The sequence below is a fragment of the Falco rusticolus genome, chromosome 6 (genome assembly GCF_015220075.1).
Source record: "Falco rusticolus isolate bFalRus1 chromosome 6, bFalRus1.pri, whole genome shotgun sequence".
Taxonomy (NCBI): Eukaryota; Metazoa; Chordata; class Aves; order Falconiformes; family Falconidae; genus Falco; species Falco rusticolus.
The window spans coordinates 80,410,390-80,435,503 of record NC_051192.1 but is presented as its reverse complement, the minus strand read 5'-3'; the positions used below and the strand labels follow the sequence as shown (position 1 = coordinate 80,435,503).

General features: G+C 37.3%; 1 protein-coding gene across 1 annotated transcript in view; it reads left to right on the top strand.

Annotated features, from left to right (window-relative positions):
* COL12A1 (collagen type XII alpha 1 chain) overlaps window positions 1-25,114 on the top strand; it is a 106,349-nt gene that overhangs the window by 61,972 nt on the left and 19,263 nt on the right. Inside the window, 19 exon segments of the mRNA XM_037391817.1 lie at window positions 1,240-1,369; window positions 1,560-1,679; window positions 2,318-2,464; window positions 3,272-3,388; window positions 3,838-3,984; window positions 4,461-4,535; window positions 5,092-5,231; window positions 7,162-7,285; window positions 7,490-7,633; window positions 9,878-10,042; window positions 12,182-12,220; window positions 12,315-12,453; window positions 14,596-14,738; window positions 15,108-15,217; window positions 20,358-20,507; window positions 21,725-21,802; window positions 22,423-22,509; window positions 23,317-23,370; window positions 23,892-23,987. Coding sequence (XP_037247714.1) covers window positions 1,240-1,369; window positions 1,560-1,679; window positions 2,318-2,464; window positions 3,272-3,388; window positions 3,838-3,984; window positions 4,461-4,535; window positions 5,092-5,231; window positions 7,162-7,285; window positions 7,490-7,633; window positions 9,878-10,042; window positions 12,182-12,220; window positions 12,315-12,453; window positions 14,596-14,738; window positions 15,108-15,217; window positions 20,358-20,507; window positions 21,725-21,802; window positions 22,423-22,509; window positions 23,317-23,370; window positions 23,892-23,987 — 2,205 coding nt within the window.

The window sequence follows — 25,114 nt, the reverse complement described above, 5'->3', positions numbered from 1 at the left end:
CATTTAGTTCAAACATTTTGCTACAGTGAGTAGCCACCTATTACTTCATACTTTATTCATTATGAAGTCAGTGCGCTAAGATACAGAATAAACATAGGTCTGCATTTTATAAATTGAGGAGAGTTGGCAGAGTTTAATAAGAAAGCAATGGTAACTTTACTTCAGCATCTCACTTGCTTTTGTAAGGATCAGTATGAATTGTAAATGTTTGTGTTTAATTTCCTGCAGCTTAATGATAGCACAAGTTAATCTGCAGTTTATAAAATTCTCTGAGTGTTTATAGCAAAGCCAAACTCAGATCCTGTGGAGGTCAATGGCATAATTCCTGCTGACTGCCACCAGCCAAAATGTAACATATAGAGAGTGCTATTTAAATTCTGTTACTGCTTATATATTATTGCATAGGGCATGCTGAAAATTCACTGCTTTGAAAATTCCCTACTGGACCTGTTAATCAGGACACACATATTTTTCAACACACATATCTTCTTTGCAGAAAATATTGGGCATTTTTAAAGAACAGCAAGTTTCAACTGAAATTTTTTATCAAGTAATAACGTAAAATGTTGATTGGGTCATGCTTTTGAGATAGACACCTCACATTACTTTCTGTGTTTTATGACCATTTTATGGAGCAGAGTCACTTCTTGGATTACATCTACCTTTTCTTTAGAAGGGCACAATAGTGCATGGCTGCACCAGGAAGTTGAGGAGACTGAGGGATGCACAAATAGGCATGTTTTTATAATGAAAATATTTAGAGCTTCTTTCTCAAACTAACTCGTCTCTGCCAAGAAAATGATATTCTAAGATGAGGATAATGAAAGGGTAGAAATGAAACTGATGAGTAGCATGAATGACTTTGACTTCCATCCCCATTTCAGGAGCTTTTTCCTCCCTTTTTCTGCCTCCAAAACACATCATCATGACTTTTTCCTTTCTATGAGGGAACAGTACTGAAATCTTGGTGAGGAACTGCAGCAGCATAGCCTGATGTGAGGGTAGGGACTAAAAAGTCAATTTGATTTATCTTTTTGTGCTGATCAGTGTTTTATAATTTAAAATATCAAATACAAATAGTTGTTTATAGACTATAACCCTTAAGATATCCCGATGACTTTATCTACAGTGGACATAAAAAAAGTGCACCAAGTGTCAAAAATTTGTTTTGACACTTGTCATTATTGAGCAATTACAAGACTTGTGAGTTTGTTTATGTCTCTTTCTTTTGTGTTCTAGACAACGGTTCCTGGGATAAGAAATAATGTGATACTACAACCACTGCAATCAGATACACCATATAAAATTACTGTTGTGGCTGTGTATGAAGATGGAGATGGTGGACAACTGACCGGAAATGGCAGAACTGGTAATTAGTTTTAATATTGATTATTTTGTAAATTTAAGACACATACTCCTTAAGCACTCCATCATTGTTAAGGTTTCATTATGTTAATTATGTCTTTGACATGATTATTACACAACAGAATTACAATGTAAATTTCTAGACATTGAAAAGCAGTCACTAGTCTAATTAGAATGTTTTTCTTTCTTTTTAGTTGGCCTGCTTCCTCCTCAAAATATGTATATAACTGATGAATGGTATACACGATTCAGAGTTTCCTGGGATCCTTCACCATCCCCTGTTCTTGGCTATAAAATTGTATACAAACCTGTGGGTAAGAAAACCTGTTCATTCTGAGTATTCCACTTTCAGAACAGTGAGTGGCTAAAGGGAGATCAGAATACAAGTCATATGTATCATTAAATGTTTGTGTTAAAGGATTTATTTATTACCTTTGTTTACTGATTTTGATGGAAACTTAAGTCTTATTATCAGTATTTTATAAGAAGCACAAATTATCAAACAGTGTTTCATGCATTCAATGACAGACATTGACTGGTATAGTTAAAATTTAATAGGGTGACTAGATGAAGTCCTGGACTAGACTTGGTTTTCCTCTCTTTAATACCTTTTGTTCACCTGAGGATATGAACTGGTGTATGTAAGCTGAGTATTGGACAGGTACTTAGGTACTAATGTCCTTCAGAACCTTTGTTTTATGTGACAGTGAAACAATAGACATAACCTTTCTGGAAGTTAAACACAAATATTGCACAATAGCCTGTAAAGCTATGTGTATGTTCTGTTTGCAACAGTCTAATAGGCTGAAATTTAAGAAAGCAGTATGTTTTGGTTTAGGAAAAATGAGATTAACCCTTAATGGCATGTAAAAGACAGCAGAGAGTTTTATAGCTCACCTAATGATGAATATCTCTCTCTTTGTAATTCCTTAATGCTTCCTTTCAATTCAAGGTTCAAATGAGCCCATGGAGGTTTTTGTGGGAGAAGTGACTTCCTACACCTTGCATAATCTGTCTCCCAGTACTACTTACGATGTGAATGTTTATGCCCAGTATGATTCTGGAATGAGCATACCTTTGACAGATCAAGGCACTACATGTAAGTCAAAAGAATTTTGTTGTAGTCATGTAGTACATATACTGATCTGAGATAATGTTGATTAAGAGAGGATTTTTAAGCCTGGCTGTTAGAAAATCTGAATATCCTCTCATGGAGAATACTTATGATCTGGCCATCATGTGGATCTTAAGAACAATAAGCTTGGGAACAGTAATGGAAGTATAGTTTATGTATTGATTTGATGATATAAATTTTTCTAGTCAGCTTCCCAAAATTTTATTCAGCTATAGTGGGAGTCAATCTTTACCTGTTTTCAGGGTACTATAGAATCTAACCATGCTAAACAGGTCTAGGCTTTTCGCTACTCTGCTTTTATCTCACAGGAATGTCCAGTGATTGAAATTTCAGCTTTTCATGAGGATGAGATTTTGTTGATGGCCTCAGCTAAGAAACTTCTAAATATTTCTTCAGTTAAGATGAATCAAGAATCCCGAGTTTTGTTGACTCACTACATTCTTTTCATATTGCCATATATGTCAGATTCCACTTTTTGAAAGTTTCTTATTTTATAAAGAGCTCAACTTACTTCATGTGAAAATTCATAAAATGGGCTGTTACCCAGTAGGGGAAGGGTATCAGACTATGGACCTTTGTAAATAACTAGGCTAGGATCTCTAGGGCATAACAGAAGAGTAAGAAATTTAACTAGAACTGTGCTTTTCTTCTGTGAGTATTTTTAAAAATCAAATTCTGGACCAGCACTGCTAATGTAATGGATGATGCACATCAAAGTGTAAATTATATGCTACTTTTCAGTGAACAATTTATCTCTTTCTCTCTTCACAGTATATTTGAATGTCACTGACTTGACAAGTTACAAAGTGGGTTGGGATACTTTCTGTATCCGATGGTCACCTCATCGGTCAGCAACTTCCTACAGACTGAAGCTAAACCCAGCTGATGGTAAGTACGTTTTATTTTTTGCATTTTCTGGAGACATAATTGTTTTATTTCAGTGAGAGCACCACTTATTTGGGAAGGTGGCAAGCACCCACTAGAAGCCAGGATACGTCTGGTTGAGCTTTAAAGCTCTGAACACAACCTGTTTCTCTAGAGTGGTGAAAAAGCTGCAGAGAGGAAGTGCTGCTTATTGTCAAGTTAACTTTATTTAGTGGAAATCTGCTAGTTACCTGGTTTTCACATGTATGCAGTGGTATTCTCCAGTATACCCCAGGGTGCATAATCACCATATAACCTTGGTCTAGAAAGGCTTTTATGGGAAAGAGTAAGACTGCTGTCCCATCTGCTCCAGCCTTGTTTTAAGAGGTGTCTAATTTGTACACTTATTTGTACACATACTAAAAGGGAAATAGGAGGTTCTAACTTTCTTTCCATTGGGCTTGTTTTGACAGGTTCCAGAGGACAGGAGATCACAGTACGTGGATCAGAAACAAGCCACTGTTTTACTGGCCTCTCACCAGACACAGAATACAATGCAACTGTCTTTGTTCAGACCCCTAACCTTGAGGGACCTCCAGTCTCTATGAGGGAGCGTACAGGTAGGTAATAGATATTGTGAACCTTAAGTTTTGGCTATAGAACTTGTCTTGTTTCAGCTGTAGAACCTGTCTTGCTCCTAAATGTCTTTCAATACCTCTTTTAAGTGACCTTCTTTCCTCTTTCTCTCAGTGTAACGTCAACTGGAATTTATGAGGGAAAGAGAAATTCTTATGCTTTTCCTCAAACCAGTTATTTCCTAGGACTTGGATGAAAAATGGATGCATTATCGGAGTGCAACATTACTCAATGCATGTAAAAGTGTTACTGCTATAATGATATCATGTACCTTTGCTTTAACAATAGCTAAATCTCATTATTTTGTAACAGAAGAATTTTTTCTTTGCCAATTATACATTGTTTAGGTTAATGAGAAAAGATCATAATCTTTCTGTGTGGTAATATAATACATAATCTGGAGTTTTTCCTTGAATGAAATAATTTATATGGAGTACAAAAAATTATTATATCATTTCAGTAATCAAACCTACAGAGGCACCAACTCCACCACCTACACCTCCTCCACCTCCTACGATCCCTCCGGCTCGGGATGGTATGTTTAGTTGTAGAATTATTCAGTATTTTTGTGTAGTTGCTGCACTGCTTCAGAGTTCAATTCTACTTTTTCACAAATTTAAATAGATTTAAAACTAGCACATCATTTTAGGGAAATGAAGTTTGAGACCAGTTTCCTAATGCCATCCATTTGCTCTTGAGGTTTACTAGACTTCAACATTTCCTGGTGTAGAACAGTAAGTTGTATATATTTGGGGAAAAAATTCATGATATCCTATAGCTCTGCAGCAAGTCTGTGAGTCTGTCTGCCCTCAGAAGACAGTTTTTGTTTTATGGTAGCTTCTCAGAAAAAAAAAAAGTAATTTAAAACATTCGTATTTGTTTCTTGAGCTCTTCGTCATTTATGGAAATTTTCTTGATAATTTTTAATAAATGTTTTTGTGTTGAGCATTAGCCATCTGCCAGGTTGACTGCATGATAATAGAAGTTTGCTGAATATTTGTCATTCTTGAATTTTCAAATTTTGAAGCAATGTTCTGTATTTCAGCGTGATATGATTTATATGTTTTAAGTGTACCTTCTTGTTCTTTCAGTATGCAGAGGTGCCAAAGCAGACATAGTATTCTTGACTGATGCTTCCTGGAGTATTGGTGATGATAACTTCAACAAAGTAGTGAAATTTGTTTTTAATACAGTAGGAGCCTTTGACTTAATTAATCCTGCTGGAATCCAGGTAGGTTTGTATTTCCATTGGGTACATTTTGGAGGGAAACTGAAGGTGAAGTTGAATTGCTAAAGTTGCATCTGATTTTTCCTTTCTTTCAGAATACTGTCATTTGTTTGTATTAGATTTTTGTAAAACTCATGTGTGCACATGTATAATTATTCGTGAAATATATCGATCATTTTTTAAGTACAAAGGGAATCCAGTCTATCCTGAGAGGTTACTATTTTGAAAGACAGAAGTTGTAGTGTGTGGGAATCCTCCAGACAGAGAAACTGGGGTGGTGTATGGTCAATGTATGGTTAATTTTATATTTTTGTTTCTTTGTATAGGGCATCAACAACTGGCACACTGCCTAGTTGTTATATGCTAGGTTTTGTCTGTGTCATACCAGAAACCTGTTTTGGGGACAGTCTGATTGTTGAGTGAGGGTTATGCTTTAATTTCTCAGTGCAAGAAAGAAGTCTTGTGCATGTAGAGTCCAGTTGGCTTGCTATTAGCCTTGTCCTGTTGAGCTCCTAGAAACCCACTGCACCAAGTAAGCAGAATCCCTTTGGGAGAGGCACTTGCAGAAGTCTCTTCATCCCATCCTACAGATAACGTGGGTCCACTCCACAGTGGGCATAGTGAAAGTATGAAAAGGTGAAAAGTTAGTTCTCTTAATGAATTAATGCATCTTTAAAGAGTAAACAGTAACAGCTAATGAGGAATAAACTTTCAGGATTTCTGAGCATATCACAGTTATGTCAAAGACATTTCCTGTCAGGCTTCTTACTATAAGTCTTGTACCATTACTGGTTTTCTTCTGCTTATGGGAAGCTGGATGAGATCACTGCCTAGTTTCCCATAACCATTTCTCTTTCACTAGATAAAGTGAATGACATGAGATGTAAGAGAGTTTCTTACAAGGTGTTTCTAGACCATAGCAATGACCTGCAGGTGCAATGTATTTTCCTTGATTAAAAGGCTGAAGGTGGTTTTTTTGGGGGTGCTTTTTTTCTTTGATATGTGGGAGATTGTGGGAATGATGTTCCCAATTAATTATAAAAATTATTTCCATTGCTCATGAACTGCCTTTCATCTTCCAGGCATATCTTTAGGTCTTTGATTCCCTATGTTTAAAGCTCTAGACATTTTAAAGGAAACGATACCCTTCATACCTTGTCTCAGACAGTCTTTATCCTTCCTAGCTCTAATCTAGGTAGTTTTCCTTTCCATTTGTTTGTTTGTTTGATGTCCCCCCCCTGCCATTGTATATCTGTGTCCCTAGCCTAGAGATAGAGAAGTCCTAATATAGGAGATAGAGACATGTAAAATGCTAATGTTTAGTAAAATATTTAAGTTACATATCTCTTGAGATGCAACAATCTCAGGTTTTGAATTGGATATGAATCATTTTAAAAGGGGAATTTAATTCAACTTTACAGAACACTAAAAGCAGCAAATATAATATATGAAATATATTATTTATATATGAAATATAATATTTAAAGATGATTTTAGAATAAAGTTACTGTGATTATATTCCAGTATTTAAGGCAAGAGAGTACACAATTTTGTATATATCCAACTTTAGAGAAATTCTATTGCTGAATTATATTGTATTTCCTAAAAAAATGGGAAGAGAATAGATACTGTACATCTGCTCAGAAGCAGAGAATAGGCACTACGTGTATTGCATTATAGTAACAGCAATGATTTAATCATGTATATTTAAGGTCACATCACATTTCATACATGAAAGAGAAAGAGGTGTGTGCACATTGCTATGATGGTATCTGTGTATGTGAATATATATGTGTGCGCATAATTGTAGATACATGAAAAGATTTTGCAATTATTTAACGCCTATTAATATACCACAATACATATTTCAATGGAGAGAGCTGGTCTAAATGTGGAAATAGGAGGCTGAACACTGTGATATATTCCATTTCAGGTTTCCTTTGTGCAGTACAGTGATGAGGCAAAATCTGAATTTAAACTGAATACGTTTGATGACAAGGCCCAGGCCCTGGGAGCTCTTCAAAATATTCAGTACAGAGGAGGAAACACAAGGACAGGTAGTTCTTAGCAGTAGTTATATTTCTTATAAGACAAAATATTTTCAGAAACTGGCTCATTATCCTAATATTGCATGGCTGAAGAATTAGGATTTTGTGTTCTTCAGTTGTAGCTGTGTGGCTGTTGCCCTTTCAAAGTAAAATAAGGGATTTCTTCCCTTATGGATAATATGGCTGACTCCTTGTTCACTGTGTATGTTGCAGGCAAAGCCCTAACATTTATCAAAGAAAAGGTTTTGACTTGGGAAAGTGGCATGAGGCGAGGTGTTCCCAAGGTACTTGTTGTTGTCACAGATGGTCGGTCTCAGGATGAGGTGAGGAAAGCAGCAACGGTCATACAGCACTCCGGTAAGCAATTCATGGTACCTAGCTGTTTCCTTTTCTTATGTGTTAAGCAATGCAATTGTAAGTGGTGCTTCAATTATCTGGGAATGCTTTACTCATTATTTATGGACTCAGAGATATATTCTGAGTATTTGGGGATAACTAAAAAATGTTTAAGAACTTAGACTCTCTGGGCCAGACTTACTTTTTCTTTCTCTAGTATTCTTTCTGGGGAAGGATGTGGCTTCCCAAGGCTTTCAAGCAATTCCTCATGCATATTGCTTTATAGACATGAATTTTGGTTACTTCTTTCTCTCCTTGCTGTGTGGACCCCAGGAACCGTTGTGAAGTGTGCTCCATTCTAGTGCTTTTGATGTAATGGGCCTGGCTTTTTCATCTTTATGTTTTCCTGGTATAAACTAGTAAATCTCCAGTTAAAGTAGCTGCTTTTGATGGAGCTGGGTCTAAACTGACTCTTTCATTGCCTTTTGAGCTGAGAAGTGTCACAGTTCCTCTTCAGATTTGTTGGATGTGACTATAGATGCGAGTCTAACAATCTATTCCTGTCCTTGCACCCAGCAGTTTTGCATTGCAGTGCATGAACGACCTGGAGTCCTGTTCCCTGAGTAAGGAGATGTACTTCCTTATGAAAATCACTGGCTTGTAATCTACAAGTGGTCATCTTCTCTGCCTCTATGATCTGAAGGAATCACCTCTGTCTAGATGGTTTCTAAAGATGTTTGGCTACCCCATTCATAAAAATCTCTACGGTCTCCCTGGATTATCTGCTTCAGTGCTTAACTAGCATAAGAGCTGAAAAGCTTTCTCACATTTCACCTAAGTGCTTCTTCAGGCTAATGAAACTATTGTTTTCTTTTCATTTACCTAGTTAACCAGGAAAGCTGTTGATCACTGTCCGCTGTGATGGGCCTTCATATTTGAAGCCTGTTGTCATTTCCTGTCTCTTCTCATTTCTAGACTAAACAAACCCATTTCCTTCAACCTCCTGTTGATCATGTTTTCCAAACCTCTTATCATTTTTGCTCTCCTCTCTACTTGCTTTGGTTTCTTTGCATCTTAAATGTCATGCTCAAAGCTGGACAGAGTATTTCAGCCAAAGTTTCACCACAGTTGGCTACAGAGGAATAATTAACTTACTTTTGAAAAACTAAAATTTTAAATAAAGTTAGCTTTATCATTTGCAATAAATGTGAATTCTGCTTTCAGCTTCCAACCAGCATTTCCAATATCTGTGCAGTTTCTTGTCAGTTAAATTTTGTGAGAGATTTTCTTCTAGATAGTGCTGAATTTTGCAGTGACTTTTTTTTCCTTCCTTATTTTGCCAAAAAGAGGTCAAATTACAACAGGAAGGCTTAGGTGTGAGAAGAGAAAGTAAGAAATAAGCCAGAGACAGAATTCTGTAAAAGCTAGAGGATAGCAGGAAACAAAAAACTTGACATAAAAGGCAAGGAGACGCTAATTTAATGATTTGAAAAGGAGTATCACCCTGACAAAGGAGATTATGCTGTTACACCTGGTGATATAACTAAATTCTAGGGTCTGGGTTCTTGTCATTTGACTTAAGCCATCTAACAACTAAATGTCTAGTCTAAGGTTGTCATGTGGGGTCCTTTTATAGTTAGGGAAGAGAGCAACATACAGGATCCACAGACCATGGCTGCTTCAGTCTTGAAGGTAACATTTTAGGGAGGCGAGATGAATTGCATTCTGAATCTGCCCATGTCTGCCTGTTGGTTATGGAGGAAGACTAGACAACTAGTTTAGACTTGTTGCTAACTTGGAAAGTAAAAATTGGTGAGATAAATGCCACCCTAAGAAAGTGAGAGAAACTGAGGAGCATGAAATGCAGGAGATGGCAACAGACAGAGGTCTGGATAACTAACAGTCTGCACAGAGATTTTGAACACAGAACAGATTGAAGATACAGTAGAGTTGAGAAGATTGTACATTTTGTATGAAAGAGTGAAGGGACCATGTAGCCGAGGCTATGTGAGATTGGATAATGTCCAACAAAAATCAATGAAAGAAAAAGGAGAAAGTTTTGAAGGAAACATGCAAAAATCAGTTTAGTCCCTCCTGACCTTTGTTACGGTGAAAGATTATTCAGAATGTATGCTTACAATGAAGGTCAGATCGAAGACTAGCAGAGCCCGAGAAATCGATGATAGAGATGGTTTGTGAAATGTTGACCTGATAAATGGTCATGTATATTTACTACATTTCAAGTAACAAGTGTTATTTTTACAGGCTTCAGTGTCTTTGTGGTTGGCGTGGCTGATGTAGATTACAATGAGCTGGCCAAGATTGCCAGCAAGCCCAGTGAACGTCATGTATTTATTGTTGATGATTTTGATGCCTTTGAAAAGATTCAAGATAACCTTGTCACCTTTGTGTGTGAGACAGCTACCTCAAGTGAGTAGAAGACGTTGTTTTCCTTTTTCCCAGATTAATACATTTGCTTATATACTAGCTACGGTTGTGTGACAGGTTGACCCTGGATGGATGCCAGGTGCCCACCAAAGCCACTCTATCACTCCCCTCCTCAGCTGGGAGAGAAAATATAAAGAAAAGGTCATGGGTCAAGATCAGGGCAGGGAGAGATCATTCACCAGTTACCATCACAGGCAAAACAGACTTGACTTGGGGAAAATTAATTTAATTTATTACCAGTCGTATCAGAGTAGGATAATGAGAAAATAAAAACAAATCTTAAAACACCTTCCCTTCACCCCTCCCCCCCTCCCTTCTTCCCAGGCTCAACTTCACTCTTGATTTTCTCTGCCTCCTCCCCCCCACAGCGCAGGGGGATGGGCAATGGGGGCTGGGGTCAGTCCATCACACGCTGTCTCTGCCGCCCCTTCCCCCTCAGGGGCAGGGTCCTCACACTCTGCCCGGCTCCAGCCTGGGGTCCCTCCCATGGGACACAGTCCTCCATGAACCGCTCCAGTGTGAGTCCTTCCCATGGGCTGCAGCTCTTCACGAACTGCTCCAGCCTGGGCTCCCTCCCACAGGGTCACAAGCCCTGCCAGCAAACCTGCTCCAGCCTGGGCTCCTCTCTGCAGGGGCCACAGGTCCTGCCAGGACCCTGCTCCAGCACAGGCTTCCCTCGGGTCACAGCCCCCTTCGGGATCCACCTGCTCCGGTGTGGGGTCCTGCACGGGCTGCAGGTGGGTACCTGCTCCACCATGGACCTCCACGGGCTGCAGGTGGCTACCTGCTCCACCATGGACCTCCACGGGCTGCAGGTGGCTACCTGCTCCACCATGGACCTCCACGGGCTGCAGGTGGATGCCTGCTCCACCATGGACCTCCATGGGCTGCAGGGCACAGCCTGCTCCACCATGGACCTCCACGGGCTGCAGGGCACAGCCTGCCTCACCATGGGCCTCACCACGGGCCTCACCACGGGCTGCAGGGGAACCTGCTCCAGCGCCTGGAGCAGCTGCTCCCCCTCCTTCTGCACTGGGCTGGGGGTCTGCAGAGCTGCTGCTCTCATGTGTTCTCACTCCTCTCTCAGGCTGCAGTTTCTATTGCGTAGGGCTTTCCCCCTGCTTCTTAAATATGCTATCCCAGAGTCACTACCACCATTGCTCATGGGCTTGGCCTTGAACAGTGGCAGGTCCGTCTTGGAGCCAGCTGGCATTGGCTCTGTCGGACATGGGGGAAGCTTCTAGCTGCTTCTCACAGAAGCTACCTCTCACACTACCAAAATCTTGCCACTCAAACCCAATACAAGTTGTCATCCCATCTAAGGTCCATCAAAAGAAATGTTCATATATGTAAGTTAGGTTTCATATAACTGGATATAGTTTTAGGAAGCTAGGGGTTTTTTTTTAAATTTTGAAGTAGGTAATATATTTTATGTAATCTTGTTTCACTTTTCAAAAGTACTAGTGTAACAAAAAAGAAAGTAACAACCAGTGAGAATTACTGCTCTTTAGGAAGTAGAATGACACCCAATGTGAACTGGGGGGCACAACAGGTCTCTTATTTACCAGTGGTCTAGAGGTGCTAAAGAGGTGTAGCTATACTGTATGGTGCTGTTTTAAAATTATCTAAATAAAGTTCAGTTGTTTACTCAACTGAAATCTTTCTATGGCAAAAATGAGAAATTCTCAGGCCTGTCACGTGCAACTGTGTACTCCTTAACTGTCTCATCCACTGGCTCCCGATGAGCCATGTAAATCTGCAATTTTTCCTTGTGAATCTGACAGCTATTATGCAGCCTGATGCATGCCTTAAATATTCATGGAAAAACTGTGTCATTGTGCTCTTTTCTTCTTATGAATTAGACTCTTAAAATATTTGGGGGGTTCATTTGTTATTCCATACCATTTATTACAGTAGAAATATCATACTAAACGTAACGAGTAAAGATGTTAACAGTACATCTACCGCAGAACAGTACACAGTATGACAAATGTAACAAAATCTGGGTGATATTTAATAATAGCACAGACTTTCTGGCAATAAAACTTTCTAAAATATATATAAGTTAATATCCTGTTAGATTTTATGGTTTTGAATTATATCTTGTCTCATGTCTTTTAGCTTGTCCTCTTATTTACTTGGAGGGATACACTTCGCCGGGTAAGTAACTGTCTGGTATTTTGGCATGGGTTCATTTGTGTCTTTTACAGCTCTACAGTGTTTTTATTTTTTTGTTTTCTCTCTGGATTTAAAGGTTTCAAGATGCTGGAATCGTATAACCTAACAGAGAAGCATTTTGCTTCTGTACAAGGGGTATCACTGGAATCAGGCTCTTTCCCAGGCTATGTAGCATATAGACTCCACAAAAATGCCTTTGTCAGCCAGCCAATACGGTAAGTAAACCTGAAAGCCTCATAATTAGGACGAGCAGGTGAGGCAGGATTAACAGAGTTCATAGATGATAGCATTAGTATCTTATGGAAGATGCATTTATTTGGTATTCTTTTTACTGAATTCCAAGAAATATGCTCCAAAGAGCATCTATAATTGTTCTTATAAAATGCTAATCTATTTCTTTTGTCGCAATCTATTCACTATTAATCCAGTTGTTTATTGTTCTCTTTAGACATTATGTTTCTTAACCATTTGAGTTATATATAATCCACAGTTTGTCCTTAGGCAGTTGAAAAACAGCCTCCTTAGTACAATGAGTTCCATGTTGCTGGAGAGAAATGGTTTCAATATGGAGTGTTAAGCACCACTTTTTCAGAGGCATCATTCATACTGCAATAGGGAGCCCATTGACGCCATTGATTTTCTCCTCTACTCGATTTGCCGTATTTGGAAAGTGGAGTTTTCAAGGGCCTGTGGTCTTAAAAGTTTGGTTAGAGAGGGATAATATATGGTCATTTTTGCCAACATTTTTTCACAAAACCCGAAAAGACTTAGTTAGCAGTTAGTTTTACTAAGAGGGGAACAGTACCTCTCTCTTTTTCTTTTTACATTTGTTCTCCCACCTATTTAAGTAAGTTTCAAAAAAAGTCATTCTGAGTCAGAGGGCATGCATAAAGTTAGCCCATTATCCCTGTTAAATTTAAGGAAATTTAATCTTCTCTTCATACCAGTCTTTGAAATCTTCTGCAATCCTGGCAGATCAGGTAAAGATCAGATCACAGGCACAGGAGCTGAGGTGTATGAAGAAATAATTTCTTTTTGCCAGCCTTCACAGCTCTCAACTTTAAAAGTGGAGGACTTCAGGACTCTTTGAGTTCACTGATATGCCATTATATCTATGGGGTAATAAGTCTCTGACAGTCTGGATTTTTACAATCTAGGGAAGTACAGATAATTCCAGTTTTGCAACTCTCTTACATTAAGATAAACCTTGCATTTAACAGGATAAGATGATAAAAAGACAATAAAAAGACAGATTTTCTATTTATTTCATATTTTTAATAATACATAGTCTGTTGTCTGCTGTAAGAGGTGGAGTAGACTTGCCAGAGTATTCTGGGCACTTATTTTTCATGAGAAGCCAGAAAATAAAACTCACTTTAGACTGAGTCAGCAAAGCAATAAAAACATCCTGATCCTGGTGGCATAGTTGTTTCTGTATCTGAAATAAATTTGTATCCAAGTTATAAATAGTGTTTCTCTATCTAATTTAATTTCATTCTTGCTCTGTGCTGTGTCATGTTGTTGACTTAGTGATATGGCTGTTGCAGTGTCCCATATGGGTACTGTATGCATACACATCCTGCAGTACTGTATGGTTGCATAAGCTTTGCCTAAAATACGGAGCAGCTCCTCTCTTCATTTTAAGGTTTCCATGTTTATGTTCATGAGGCCAAATCCCCTTCCCAGTTTCATTAGAATGGTTGAGGAGAAGCAGAAGCTACATAATTTCTTACAGTTCCCTTCCTGAAGTCCCTCCCATCCTCTTCAGAAAATGCTTGAGGCCATTTAATGCACGTGTTTGTTTATTTTTGGCTTTTTTAATATCTAACAGTCTGAACATCACATATCTAAACCTCAGCCACTGATAAATGTGGTGGAGCACAAATACAACACGCGTTGCAGAGAATACATTAAGTATGTCTTTCACTGTATCTGTGCCTGAAGCAATAGTTCAGTGTGTTTTCTGTTGCCTGTCTAAAACAGGACAGATGAAAAAAGAAAAAAAAGCTGTGGTCCTTTTTTCTGTAATTACCATCAAGGAATTTAAAATATATTAGTTCGTACACAATCTTGCCATGAGAATGTATCTCCAAGAGTTTATGATCATATTCTGTCTTCCTTCATAACTATGGCACCTGGACCAAGTGAAGACAGGCTGTGAGTTCATCTTAACAAATCACATAGTCTTTTTCATCAGCAAGTTTTATTTGAGAGAGTAGCTAAAATTCTCAGTTTCATTAAACACTGTGGTTTCTCTGTTACTCTCATGTCTTTTCTTTGTAAAAGAGTAAATTATCAAGATCTTATTTTCCTCATGGGTTTCCATGTGAAAAAATGTCTTCATATTGTCTTCACAGGGAGATTCACCCAGAGGGATTGCCACAGGCGTACACTATCATTCTGCTATTCCGTCTTCTGCCTGAATCCCCCAATGAGCCTTTTGCAATTTGGCAGATTACAGACAGAGATTACAAGCCACAAGTTGGAGTTGTGCTTGATCGTAAGGATGATTATGCTTATTGCACAGAGTTTGTACATTACATTACTTTGCATGCATTCTTCCCAAATATTTGCAAACCAAAAGCATTCCTACATGGTAAAAGTATTATATATTTTTAGTTTTAGGAGTTTTTTACTTTGTACATCAATTATTTTTTCAACTAAAAAGAATTCATCTAAGCTACGTTTCAACTTTGGTATTACCTCTAGAACCAAAGGAAAATACATCTATGTACTTATGGGTCAGTAAGACCATCTATAACCTATGTTTACTCACTTAAGTGGTATACTACATTTTATCTGTAAGTGTATTTTAGGATGATGGTTTCAGTAGTACATATGAAATGAAATATATTTTAATTTATTGCAGCTGCCAGCAAAGTCCTGTCATTCTTTAACAAGGATACAAGGGGAGAAGTTCAAACCGTAACTTTTGATAATGATGAAGTAAAGAAAATCTTTTATGGAAGCTTCCATAAGGTAAAGGATCGAAATTAACAATGTTGCTTTCTGAAGTGCTGTTCTTTGAAACAAAAGACAAGCAAGCAGAAGTAATGGTCAGTTATATCCAGTCTTTGTATAGTACTGTTAGTTGACATAGGGACTTACAGTTGTAGCTCTTCTTTGAACCAATGAAAGAGATTTGTCAAGAATTTGTCAAGATTGTAGAGGGATATATCTGATTCGTGGCATATGAAAGAGGAAGAATAAAAGATAATCTGGAAAAAAACCTGAAGTTGTGGTGAGAAAAGACTGGAGGGAAGTGTAATGATTTTAAATCATTCTGAGAAGAGGAAGATGTAGCCTCAGAAAGTAAGTAGCTATTGACTTATAGATAAAGGCAGGGAACCAATTGTGGGAGGAGAATAGCATATTGAATAAGATTCATATGTTTAAAAAACATAGTACATGGATATATACGAACATATTTTGTATGTATGAATGTGTATTGCTGTATTTTTGGCTTATATTCACTGGGCCTAACATATTCCAAAGTCATGTTAACTGAAGAAGCAACAATAATGAGAGAGAGCTTATAAAAGATCATATGATCGATTTGTGATTCAGAATGAAACTCACGTTTTTTAAATTGTCAAAATGGCTAGTGAAATCCTTACGTGTTACTCCAACAGCCTTAAATTGTGAGAGTTTTGTGCTTGTTTTTCTAATTTTGTGCACTGAATTATGAAAACTTGATCCTGCCGGGCTTCCTTACCTCTAGTTATCAGAAAGTCTTTGACTCAGGCTGTGTGTATGTATGAAACACAATTTAAAAAATATTTTCTTGCTGTGTTAAGTATATATGCTTTGGGCAAGAAAGTGAATTGCATTTGCAACATTTTTGGTCAGCTGAATTGCATATTCTCATGTTTTCGTTTATCTCCCTTCTGTTTAGTTTAGTTTTCTTCTGATGACTAAATATGGCTGGAGTATAACATTTGTTTTCTTTATGATACCCTCTCCTGCATGACTAGTCACTACCAGAATTCCTTTGAGGATACTGATAAGAGGTTGCCTCTGTCAACTTGCTGATACTGGAGGCCACGCTGTCAACCTAGCTGTGCTAGGCTGAAAGCAGGGAGCAATTGTTGGTGCCAGTATTATGTTTTGTGACTTCATCTGTTTAAAACATGGTTGACTACGAAAATCACAGAGTTCTGTAAAAGCCATTGGTTTCCTCAGAATTTGACAGAGGATAATTTCCCAGACTGCTTCTATGTTATCTATGTTATATACAATTATTCTTGTTTTATAATTTATTTAATGGCTAATTATTTTTACATATATAAAGAAACATTTATGTCATTGACTTTGTAACTGATACTTATGCATAGGTTTGGATCCTGCATTAGACAGCCTCTATTTTGTCCTTGGCATTTGGCTTTTTGCCTTTTTTTTGGATAGCTTAGTAGGACAACTGAACTCTAAGGAAATGTATTAATCTACTGGAGTGACAAAACTGTCAGTAAAGGCTAGGGTAGATACTGTTTTGGTGTAAAAGCTGAGTCATCTTATCCCCATTAAGTACTGTTAAGACACAGAACAGTATGTAGCATGCCTCATTTCAGATATCAGTGTTAGAGCTGAGACTTCCCTTCTTCAGGCCAGTGGTGTGAAGCTCTCTCTACATCCTGTACTGCCAGCAGTTGGTTTTAAGTGTCTGCTGCTAATTTCATTGACATTCAGAGTCACTTATTTCCTTTTAGTTCCTTTAAGTGTGATAGAGCTGAACAGAATTATCTGACAGCATCTACAGTAAAGGTCTGTTCATTTATCAGAGCAAATGGGGAGCAACCTGCAAACCCAGCAATACTAGCAGTTATGTATAACTGTTTATTACTCTTGTTGGTGAAAAACAATTACTGGGGAAATAAAATTCCAGAATTATGTATTATTTTAATAATTAAATCCATACGAACGGAAAGCAATCCTAAGATGCCAAATGAGGTAGGGGAGGAACAGCCAGTTGTAAATTATCTTTAAGCTCTGGAACTACAAATTCTTGCTTATGAGATGATTTCATAAGAAAAAATATATCAGTTATTTAGTGCAGTGTGTTGTTGCCCTTCTTTTTTTTCCTGGAAAGGAAACAAAAGTTCAGATTTTGATAGTATTTAAAGTAACTGGAGTAGCCTTGATTTAAAGAGCTCTATTTGGGATTTTTCACCATGTAACTGAGCTGACTCCTCTGGATTCTCTCCAGGATGATTACTGACATTGCTATATGACTCAGGTTGTTAATGATAGCATCAGGGGATTCCCCAGCTTATGCGCTAGGAAAGCCTTGTGTATCAGCCATGTTGATTAGCTCCTAATAAAAGATAGCAGTAGTTTCAGCTGGATGAAGGAAGGAAAGTAGGATTAACACATTTCAAAAGGTACTTTTGCAATTTCTCCTACCGTCTGGTTTCAAAGAAATGACGAATCTTTAGAATGCAAGGAGATGTTTTCCAAAATATCAAACATTTTTGTGGCTTTCATTCGATGACTTACTGGCTCATTCAGTGAAGCACAGTTAACTACACCTAACTGTGCAGGGAAATTTACTTTGGCATACTGGAACACTTTGGGTAGCATAGCTATGGTGAAAGCTGTTGAATCTGGCAAGTCCCATAGGAAAAATCCTGACTGCCTGAGACAGTCATTAAATTTATAATTGAATGTTTTGGAGAGACAGACGACTTCTACTTTCTTGTTCCTACCATGCTAGACTTCCTTTTAGATTGCAGTTTTGCAGTAGCTAGCCACAGGAAATTTGATAATGAGTGTATGTCTTTCTGCTGATGTACATATGGGATAACAGTTTGCTTAGCTTGTTGATGTGGTTCATTTAGCAGCAGATCAGAACACCACCAAACTGTATCTTAGAAAGGGTCCAGAGAGGAAAGATTAAAGTACGTTTTCTTAAAACCTCAGTGCCTTCTGGCACTGGAAATTGTCAGAAGTGATGCTTTGTATTGGTGCATTAGAAATTGAAGAGAAAGTTTCTGTTAACATTTTGTTGAAAACAAAATGTAGCAGGACTGAATACGGAGATATTTTATTTTTTTTGAACACTAGATGCCTACTTTTATTAGATTTATTCCTGGGCTATGAGATTCAGGCTGGAATTCAGAGCTGGCATTAAATCATCCGTTAGCTGACTGAGTCAATGACTTGGGGGAGTTCTGCTTATTTTTGGTTGCTGGGATCACTTCTTTGGAAGGAAAGGCGATGCTCAGCAGTCATTGCTGTTTGAACATTTTCACATTGATAGTCCCTTTCAGCATTCTGGTATAGATTCCCCTCTCCAAAGTTCTGTGTGCAACTGAAAATGCAGAAATATAAATTTGCTATGCAGATATCATTTACTTTATTTAAATTGTGACAGATACTTAGCATTCCAGTAAAAGGACTTACATGTTAGGTGTCTTTCGGAATTAGGGAATTACATCTGTGATGAGTTTAAACTGTTTGATGCATTGGTTAATGTGTAACATTCAGTCATATAATCAAATGACTGAGAATACGATGTATAAATGACAATTAATTTAAGTTTTGGCATAGCACTTATTTTATTTTGTGGAAAGTTTGGTATGCAGTACCAAACTATGCTTTGCACACACTCAGTTATCTTTCCATTATTTTTTTATTTGGTCAATGAATGATATTGGGAATGTTAATTAAAAACCCACTTGTATACACAGCACCGAGAACTTGATTGTGATGCCAACTGAATTTCAAATGACAAAAAATGGGGGCAATTTCAAAAGCCTTAATTCCAATTATATAAAGCATAAGCACACAATGTTTAAAGAGTTTTAGATAAGCTATGCTGATGCCTTGGAGACAACTCCACATGGGAAAATATTTAACATGGAAAAAAAGAATGAATTCTCAGGAGATTGTTCAGGCACTTGTTGACTCAGGACATTTAAGGAAATCTTTGTTTCAACTTTATGGCAGTTTTTAAGCAGTCATCAAATAACAATATGTTTTTGAAGGGTTATGTACTGTGATAACAGAAGCTTTAAAACATAAATACATACTTCAAGGATTCTTTGCTGCTGATCTTACTGTGGTGCTATTTCAATAATTACATAGTTGTTATAATGTTTTATATAAATATATGCAGTATGTAAAGTATGTAAAGCCACTGAAATATTTCTGTTGCCTTAAGATGTTCTTCCCTCAGATGCATATCAGATTTACTAAAATGTCACACACGTTTTTCTTTCTTGGAGGCTCATGAATGTCTTCTGTTTTCATAGAAATGTAAGAAATTCAGTTGTGTAACATTAGTCGTATGTACTATAAGTTTTTGGAATGGTAACCTTCACTTCAATTTTGTTTGTTCTTCTGTTTAAGGTTTACTGTGTTTTTCCCAAACACTTCATTCTCTTCTCCTGGTAAACATATTCTCCCTCTGTCACAGTCATTCTTTTCTCCCTTCTAAGTTTCTCTTATTTCCAGTAATTAATCTCTTCCTCCTCTTCCCTGTTTCCCCTTATTCTGGCATATGTTTTTGTAGCCAATTTTTTTCTCATGGAAATTTCTCTGTTGCATCTTCCATTATGTTGTCTTTTTCTGGGCAGGCTTCTCTGCTCACTTCCTGTATCTCAATGCAACTAATGCCTCTGGTTGAGTCATCTGTGGAAACTGAACCCTGGATCTTTGGATCTGAAACAATCCAGTCTCTGAACTACAGACAGAGTCTATTAGCCAGTGGGCAGTCACAGACTCATAAACCTCTTGTGTGGTCCCAGCCATCAGAAGAGGACAAGCAGAGCTTATATTCACTTCCTCTCAATAATTCTTTTTGTTTTTTACTTCTATTCCATCTTAAAGCAATTTTCAGGCAAGCTTTTTTAAACAGATCGTTGTAATTCAACTATTACACTAAATAGTACTTCTTAGCTGTGCTTGTGTATTCATCTGACTGACCTTCAACATATTTTAAAGAGGTTACTTATATCATAGAGTTTCCCTGAGTTTGAATTTTTCCACCAGTTGAAAGTAAAGCAGGATTACTAGGAAGAAAATTTAAAATTGTGTTACCTAAACAGCAAAATACTGTTAAAGTATTAAAATAAATATGCCTATGTGCCTTTCCTAAATACTATGTTAAACTTTTTTTCAGGTCCATATTGTTGTAACTTCATCAAATGTTAAGATTTACATTGACTGCAGTGAAATACTGGAAAAACCAATTAAGGAGGCTGGGAACATGACAACTGATGGCTATGAAATACTTGGGAAACTTCTAAAAGGTGACCGGAGATCAGCAACTGTAAGCGATAAAGATTAATCCATTCATTAATGCAAGCCCTTGAAATTTTCTGAGTAAAGAGATTAGAGATTAAGGATTACTAAATAGTCAGTATTACATCCAAAGCTTTGAAATGCCTGTACTGCAAGACCCAATATACTTAACTAACAAGTTTGGTCTTAATAACTTCTCTTTCTACCAGAACTGCAAGAACAAAAAACCAATACCAGAAAGTTGCAGTTACATAAATTCAAATGAGCATAAACATTTTTCTTCTGAAAGGGAGAACAGTTAGTCATTGGAACCATTTACGGTGGATTTTCAATCATTGGAAACCTTTAAATAAAGATTGTTTTGTTTGCCTAAAATATGTTTTCTAGTGAACAGATTTTACTTCTGGCAAGTGCTATGGGCTGTCTTGTACTGGGTGATCAGGGTAATCTCTGCTAAGTTTATGATCTATAAACCTATAATGTAAAAGTGGCTGCTGCTATGAAGGGCACATCGATTATCTTGGTGGATGAACTATACTTAATACGTAATAAATGCTTTTACCTGGGCTTCATATTAGAAGATTTAAGTTTGCAATCTGACCCATCTATGCAAACCCTAACACCTGAAGAAGATTCTTTGTGCTCACCACCAGATGTTTGGTTGTATGTATCAAACTACAGGATCATAGCTCTTGGGATGAAAAAAAGAGAGGAAACTGCTTTTACCGTACAGTCTACCTAAAGTCTCAGTTTCAGCTTTTCTGCAGAAGATTTCCCTGCTAATGTCAGTGGAAAGTTTCATACATGAATCTGAATTAATATATGATCCAAGGACTGCAGTCTTTAGAAGTGGTCCAAATGTTATTGAGCCAGATTTCATGTTGAAGTGCACAGCACAGGCAATCATCTGATTGTTCATCATAAGTATTATTCATCATATATATATGCATAAGTTCATGAGTATTATTCATTAAGTATTGAAAAATATTTATTCATTCACTTAATTTAGTTACTTTTTGCCCCAGAACAAGAGCAAGCATCAGTGCTTTAAGTTCTTATAGCCTTACACAAGCTTGGTTTTCAATTTTGTATTATTTTAAAATCATGCTTTTGTCAGCGTCAAAAAAAGAAAGTCTGAAAGATGTTAGCTATATTAGAAATAAATAGTTTGATGAGTAATTTTTAATGATAATGCCACTAGATTTCATCTTTAGTATCTTTCAAGAGTCCTCCTTTCTTTTACAGTTAGAAATCCAGAATTTTGACATTGTATGCAGTCCAGTTTGGACTAGCAGAGACAGATGCTGTGATCTTCCTTCTATGGTAAGTATAAATGAACCAGAGGCTATTCAGAAAATCATTACTAATAGCAAATTTAACAATATCATTATTAGCCTGGTATTATACCTCATACTGACAACATACCTAAATCACAGTTGTCAGAGCAGCCAGTGAACAGCAATGCATTTCAGTTTTGTGTCTGAGGTAGAAAAATGTGCTAGAACTGACTGCCTTAGGAATGGTGGAAAAAATGTCATTAATATTTTGTATTTCAGTGATATTTAAGATCATAAGTATTATGAATGGAATAGCTATGTTATTTTTTAATTTAATCTATTCTTAGAATGGCATTCCAAAAGTAACTATTCTTTGTCAGTTCAAGCTGATTGTATAATGGGTATAACTATTAGAACAACAGAAACTGCATATGAATCTGATTTCGCCTGTGCCTCTGTTGTTAGTGTCCTGTATAGCTCGCAGAGAAAATGTGCTAAAAATGTGAAACATTCTGTAGGAACATTTGGAAACGCCTGTTTAGCTGTGAGTTTGACTTGTACTTGCAAACAGGGTAATAGAGCTTTGCTGTTATTGTTTTAGAAAAGTATGCTGCCACCAAGTACTTTTCTTTAAAAGGACAGTAACAGTTGTGATTAAATTTTCAGAGAGATGAAGCAAAATGCCCAGCTCTTCCAAATGCTTGTACCTGTACTCAAGACAGCGTGGGACCTCCAGGGCCCCCTGGACCAGCCGTAAGAAACTATTCACCATAGACAGATTTTCCGATTTTTAAAATAATGGAAGTAGTTTTGTGTTGATCTGTGGTTTTGTGAAGCAAAGGTCAGTCAGAGAGATAGTTTCTATCAACATGTACCACCGCTACTTGTTTATATAATAATCTGTTTCCCATATTTCCAACATGATCACTGTGAATAGCTCCTCATTGTATGATAGGTTGAAAGAAACTGGCCCCATCTCAGCTGTCTTGCACTTCATGTACAAGATATTTTTAATGGACTGTGCAAATATTTTCCCTGAATACAGAGTCAGGATTTCACTCCAAGGAAAGATTTTTTTACTCTGTCAGGGAAATAAATTAGTTAGCCTCTTTCTTTATGTGGAGAGATAGTAATCTATGGAATGGATATGCTCTTACCAATTGCTTTCAGTATAAAGGAGTTATACTCAGCCCAGTAGTCCTTCTACTTTGGAGCTATCAAAAATGCACGAGAAATATGAAGCCCAGTTAAGTTGCCTGGCAGTCTACTGGAGAGGTGTCCAGAGATTTTGATTAATATAAATTGAAGAAGTTTGCGTCTGCAGAGAAAAAAATTACAATAATTTCTCATGGGTTGAGTTAGCAAGGTTGAAGCTGATGTGGTTTACTTGAGTTTCTGATGCATCTTTTATTCTAGTAATCTTTAGCAGTGTGATCTATACACTTCAAAACTTCGGGCTTTCAGTAAAAGTTTGATAAAAAGGTTTCGTAACGCATACCAGTATGATGTTCCCTTGCTTTCCCTGTATGAAATATGTTTTATTTCCAAATATTAATTTAGGGTGGCCCAGGTGCTAAAGGTCCTAGAGGTGAAAGGGGTTTGACTGGATCATCTGTAAGTATCTTTCTGGAATGTTTCTATAATGTTGCTACATGCTTACCTGAATGAAAGTGTGTATGCTTAGTTTTATGCTGAGCTAAGAATGGAGATTTAAAATTTACTTAGAAATATTCCTACATGTTGTTTATGTGCAGCCTACCTATTTGAGACTATATATACACAGCCTATGTATATATGTAGCCTCGAAGGCATTGACTGCACGTCAGGAAACTAGAGTACATACATCAGGGTGTTAATACATCCTCTGCAGCATTGTTGTCCTTTCTTCTGTACAGAGGAAACAGTTATAGTTCTAATTAACACTGCCAGAAGGCGTGTATTGACCTGAGACTGCCAACATGAATCAGAGAATAGCTTATGAAAGGATATGCCACTTGAATAACTGTTTCCACAGTTGTTCTAAGCATTAAATGTGTCTCCACGCTTCTAACTTAATATATTAACACAAAAGATTTTGCATTACAGATCTAAGAAAGGGTTGTCATTCACAATCTGTTTTAATTTTCTGCTTTAAGGGGCCACCTGGTCCTCGTGGTGAGACAGGTCCTCCTGGCCCTCAAGGTCCCCCAGGTCCACAGGGCCCCAACGGGCTGTCAATCCCAGGTGAACCGGTGAGTGGCCATTCTGAATGCAGGTGGCAATGTGTTTGGAGTCAGAGCTGTCCACGGGGATGGTGGTCTTGGAAAGAGGGTGGCAGCTTTGTCCTAACATTCAGTTTTCCCCGCAATGCAGTAGTATTATGAAGCAAGTCTCTTTCAAGACAATAGCATTTTTTATCCTGAATGTTATGTGTGCTCATGGGATGCCTATGAAGGGACAGAGTCTAAATGTTGTAATTGTGTATATTGTGCTATGTTGATTTTAGTCTTAGATCTTTTCTGTAAGGGTTGCATGCAATATTACTCTGAAGGCTTTCTCACAGTTACATGTCCAACTATTTCCTGAGCTTAAATCAGTAGCTGAAAGTTCAGAGAGGCAATGGGTGCCTATAGCTAGGCATACAAAACAGCTGTCATTCCTAGGGGGCTGTCTTGGCAACAGCATACATATTTTAGTGAGAGGCTACTTCTGATTTCATGTGCATATCTACAAAGCCAGAGTAACTCTATTAACACTGATGAAGCTTCACCAGATTCTGTTTTTCTTTGTTATAGCAGATAACATAGATAACCCTTTATCTAAATTCTGAATGTATTAAGACTGCTTTTGCCATAATCACCCCAAAAGCAGGATTATAATTTTGGTGTTTGCTGTTTAGGATTAGCTTGATTTTTAATAAAGCAGGAGCTTTCTTGTATGAAGTCTTTGATTAAAATATAGTTTATGGAAAAATAATCAGAATTGGTGTCTGATTGCACGCTGTCTCATTTCACATTTGAAACTGGTTACCTTTTAAGTTTATAATGTAATTTGGGAAATGGAAACCAAAATGTTCTTTAAGATAGACATTAGGTAAACCTTCTTTTCTGTTAGGACAAAGTAGAAAGGTTTTGTTGTACAGTGTAGATGCTTTTCATTTTTTTGTTATATACTGGGAAGAGAAACTTCATGAAGATGACCTAGAGGTGCCAAGCAGCAAGAAAGGCCAAACGCATTCCTTTTACATGTGGAATATGATAAATACATTTATTTGTCACATTCCATTTGAAAACCTCTGAAGAATGAAAACACCAGCTTTGGTGGAATTTCTCATTAGTTAACAATAAGTTAGAAAAAAATCATTTTTCATAGCAATTGC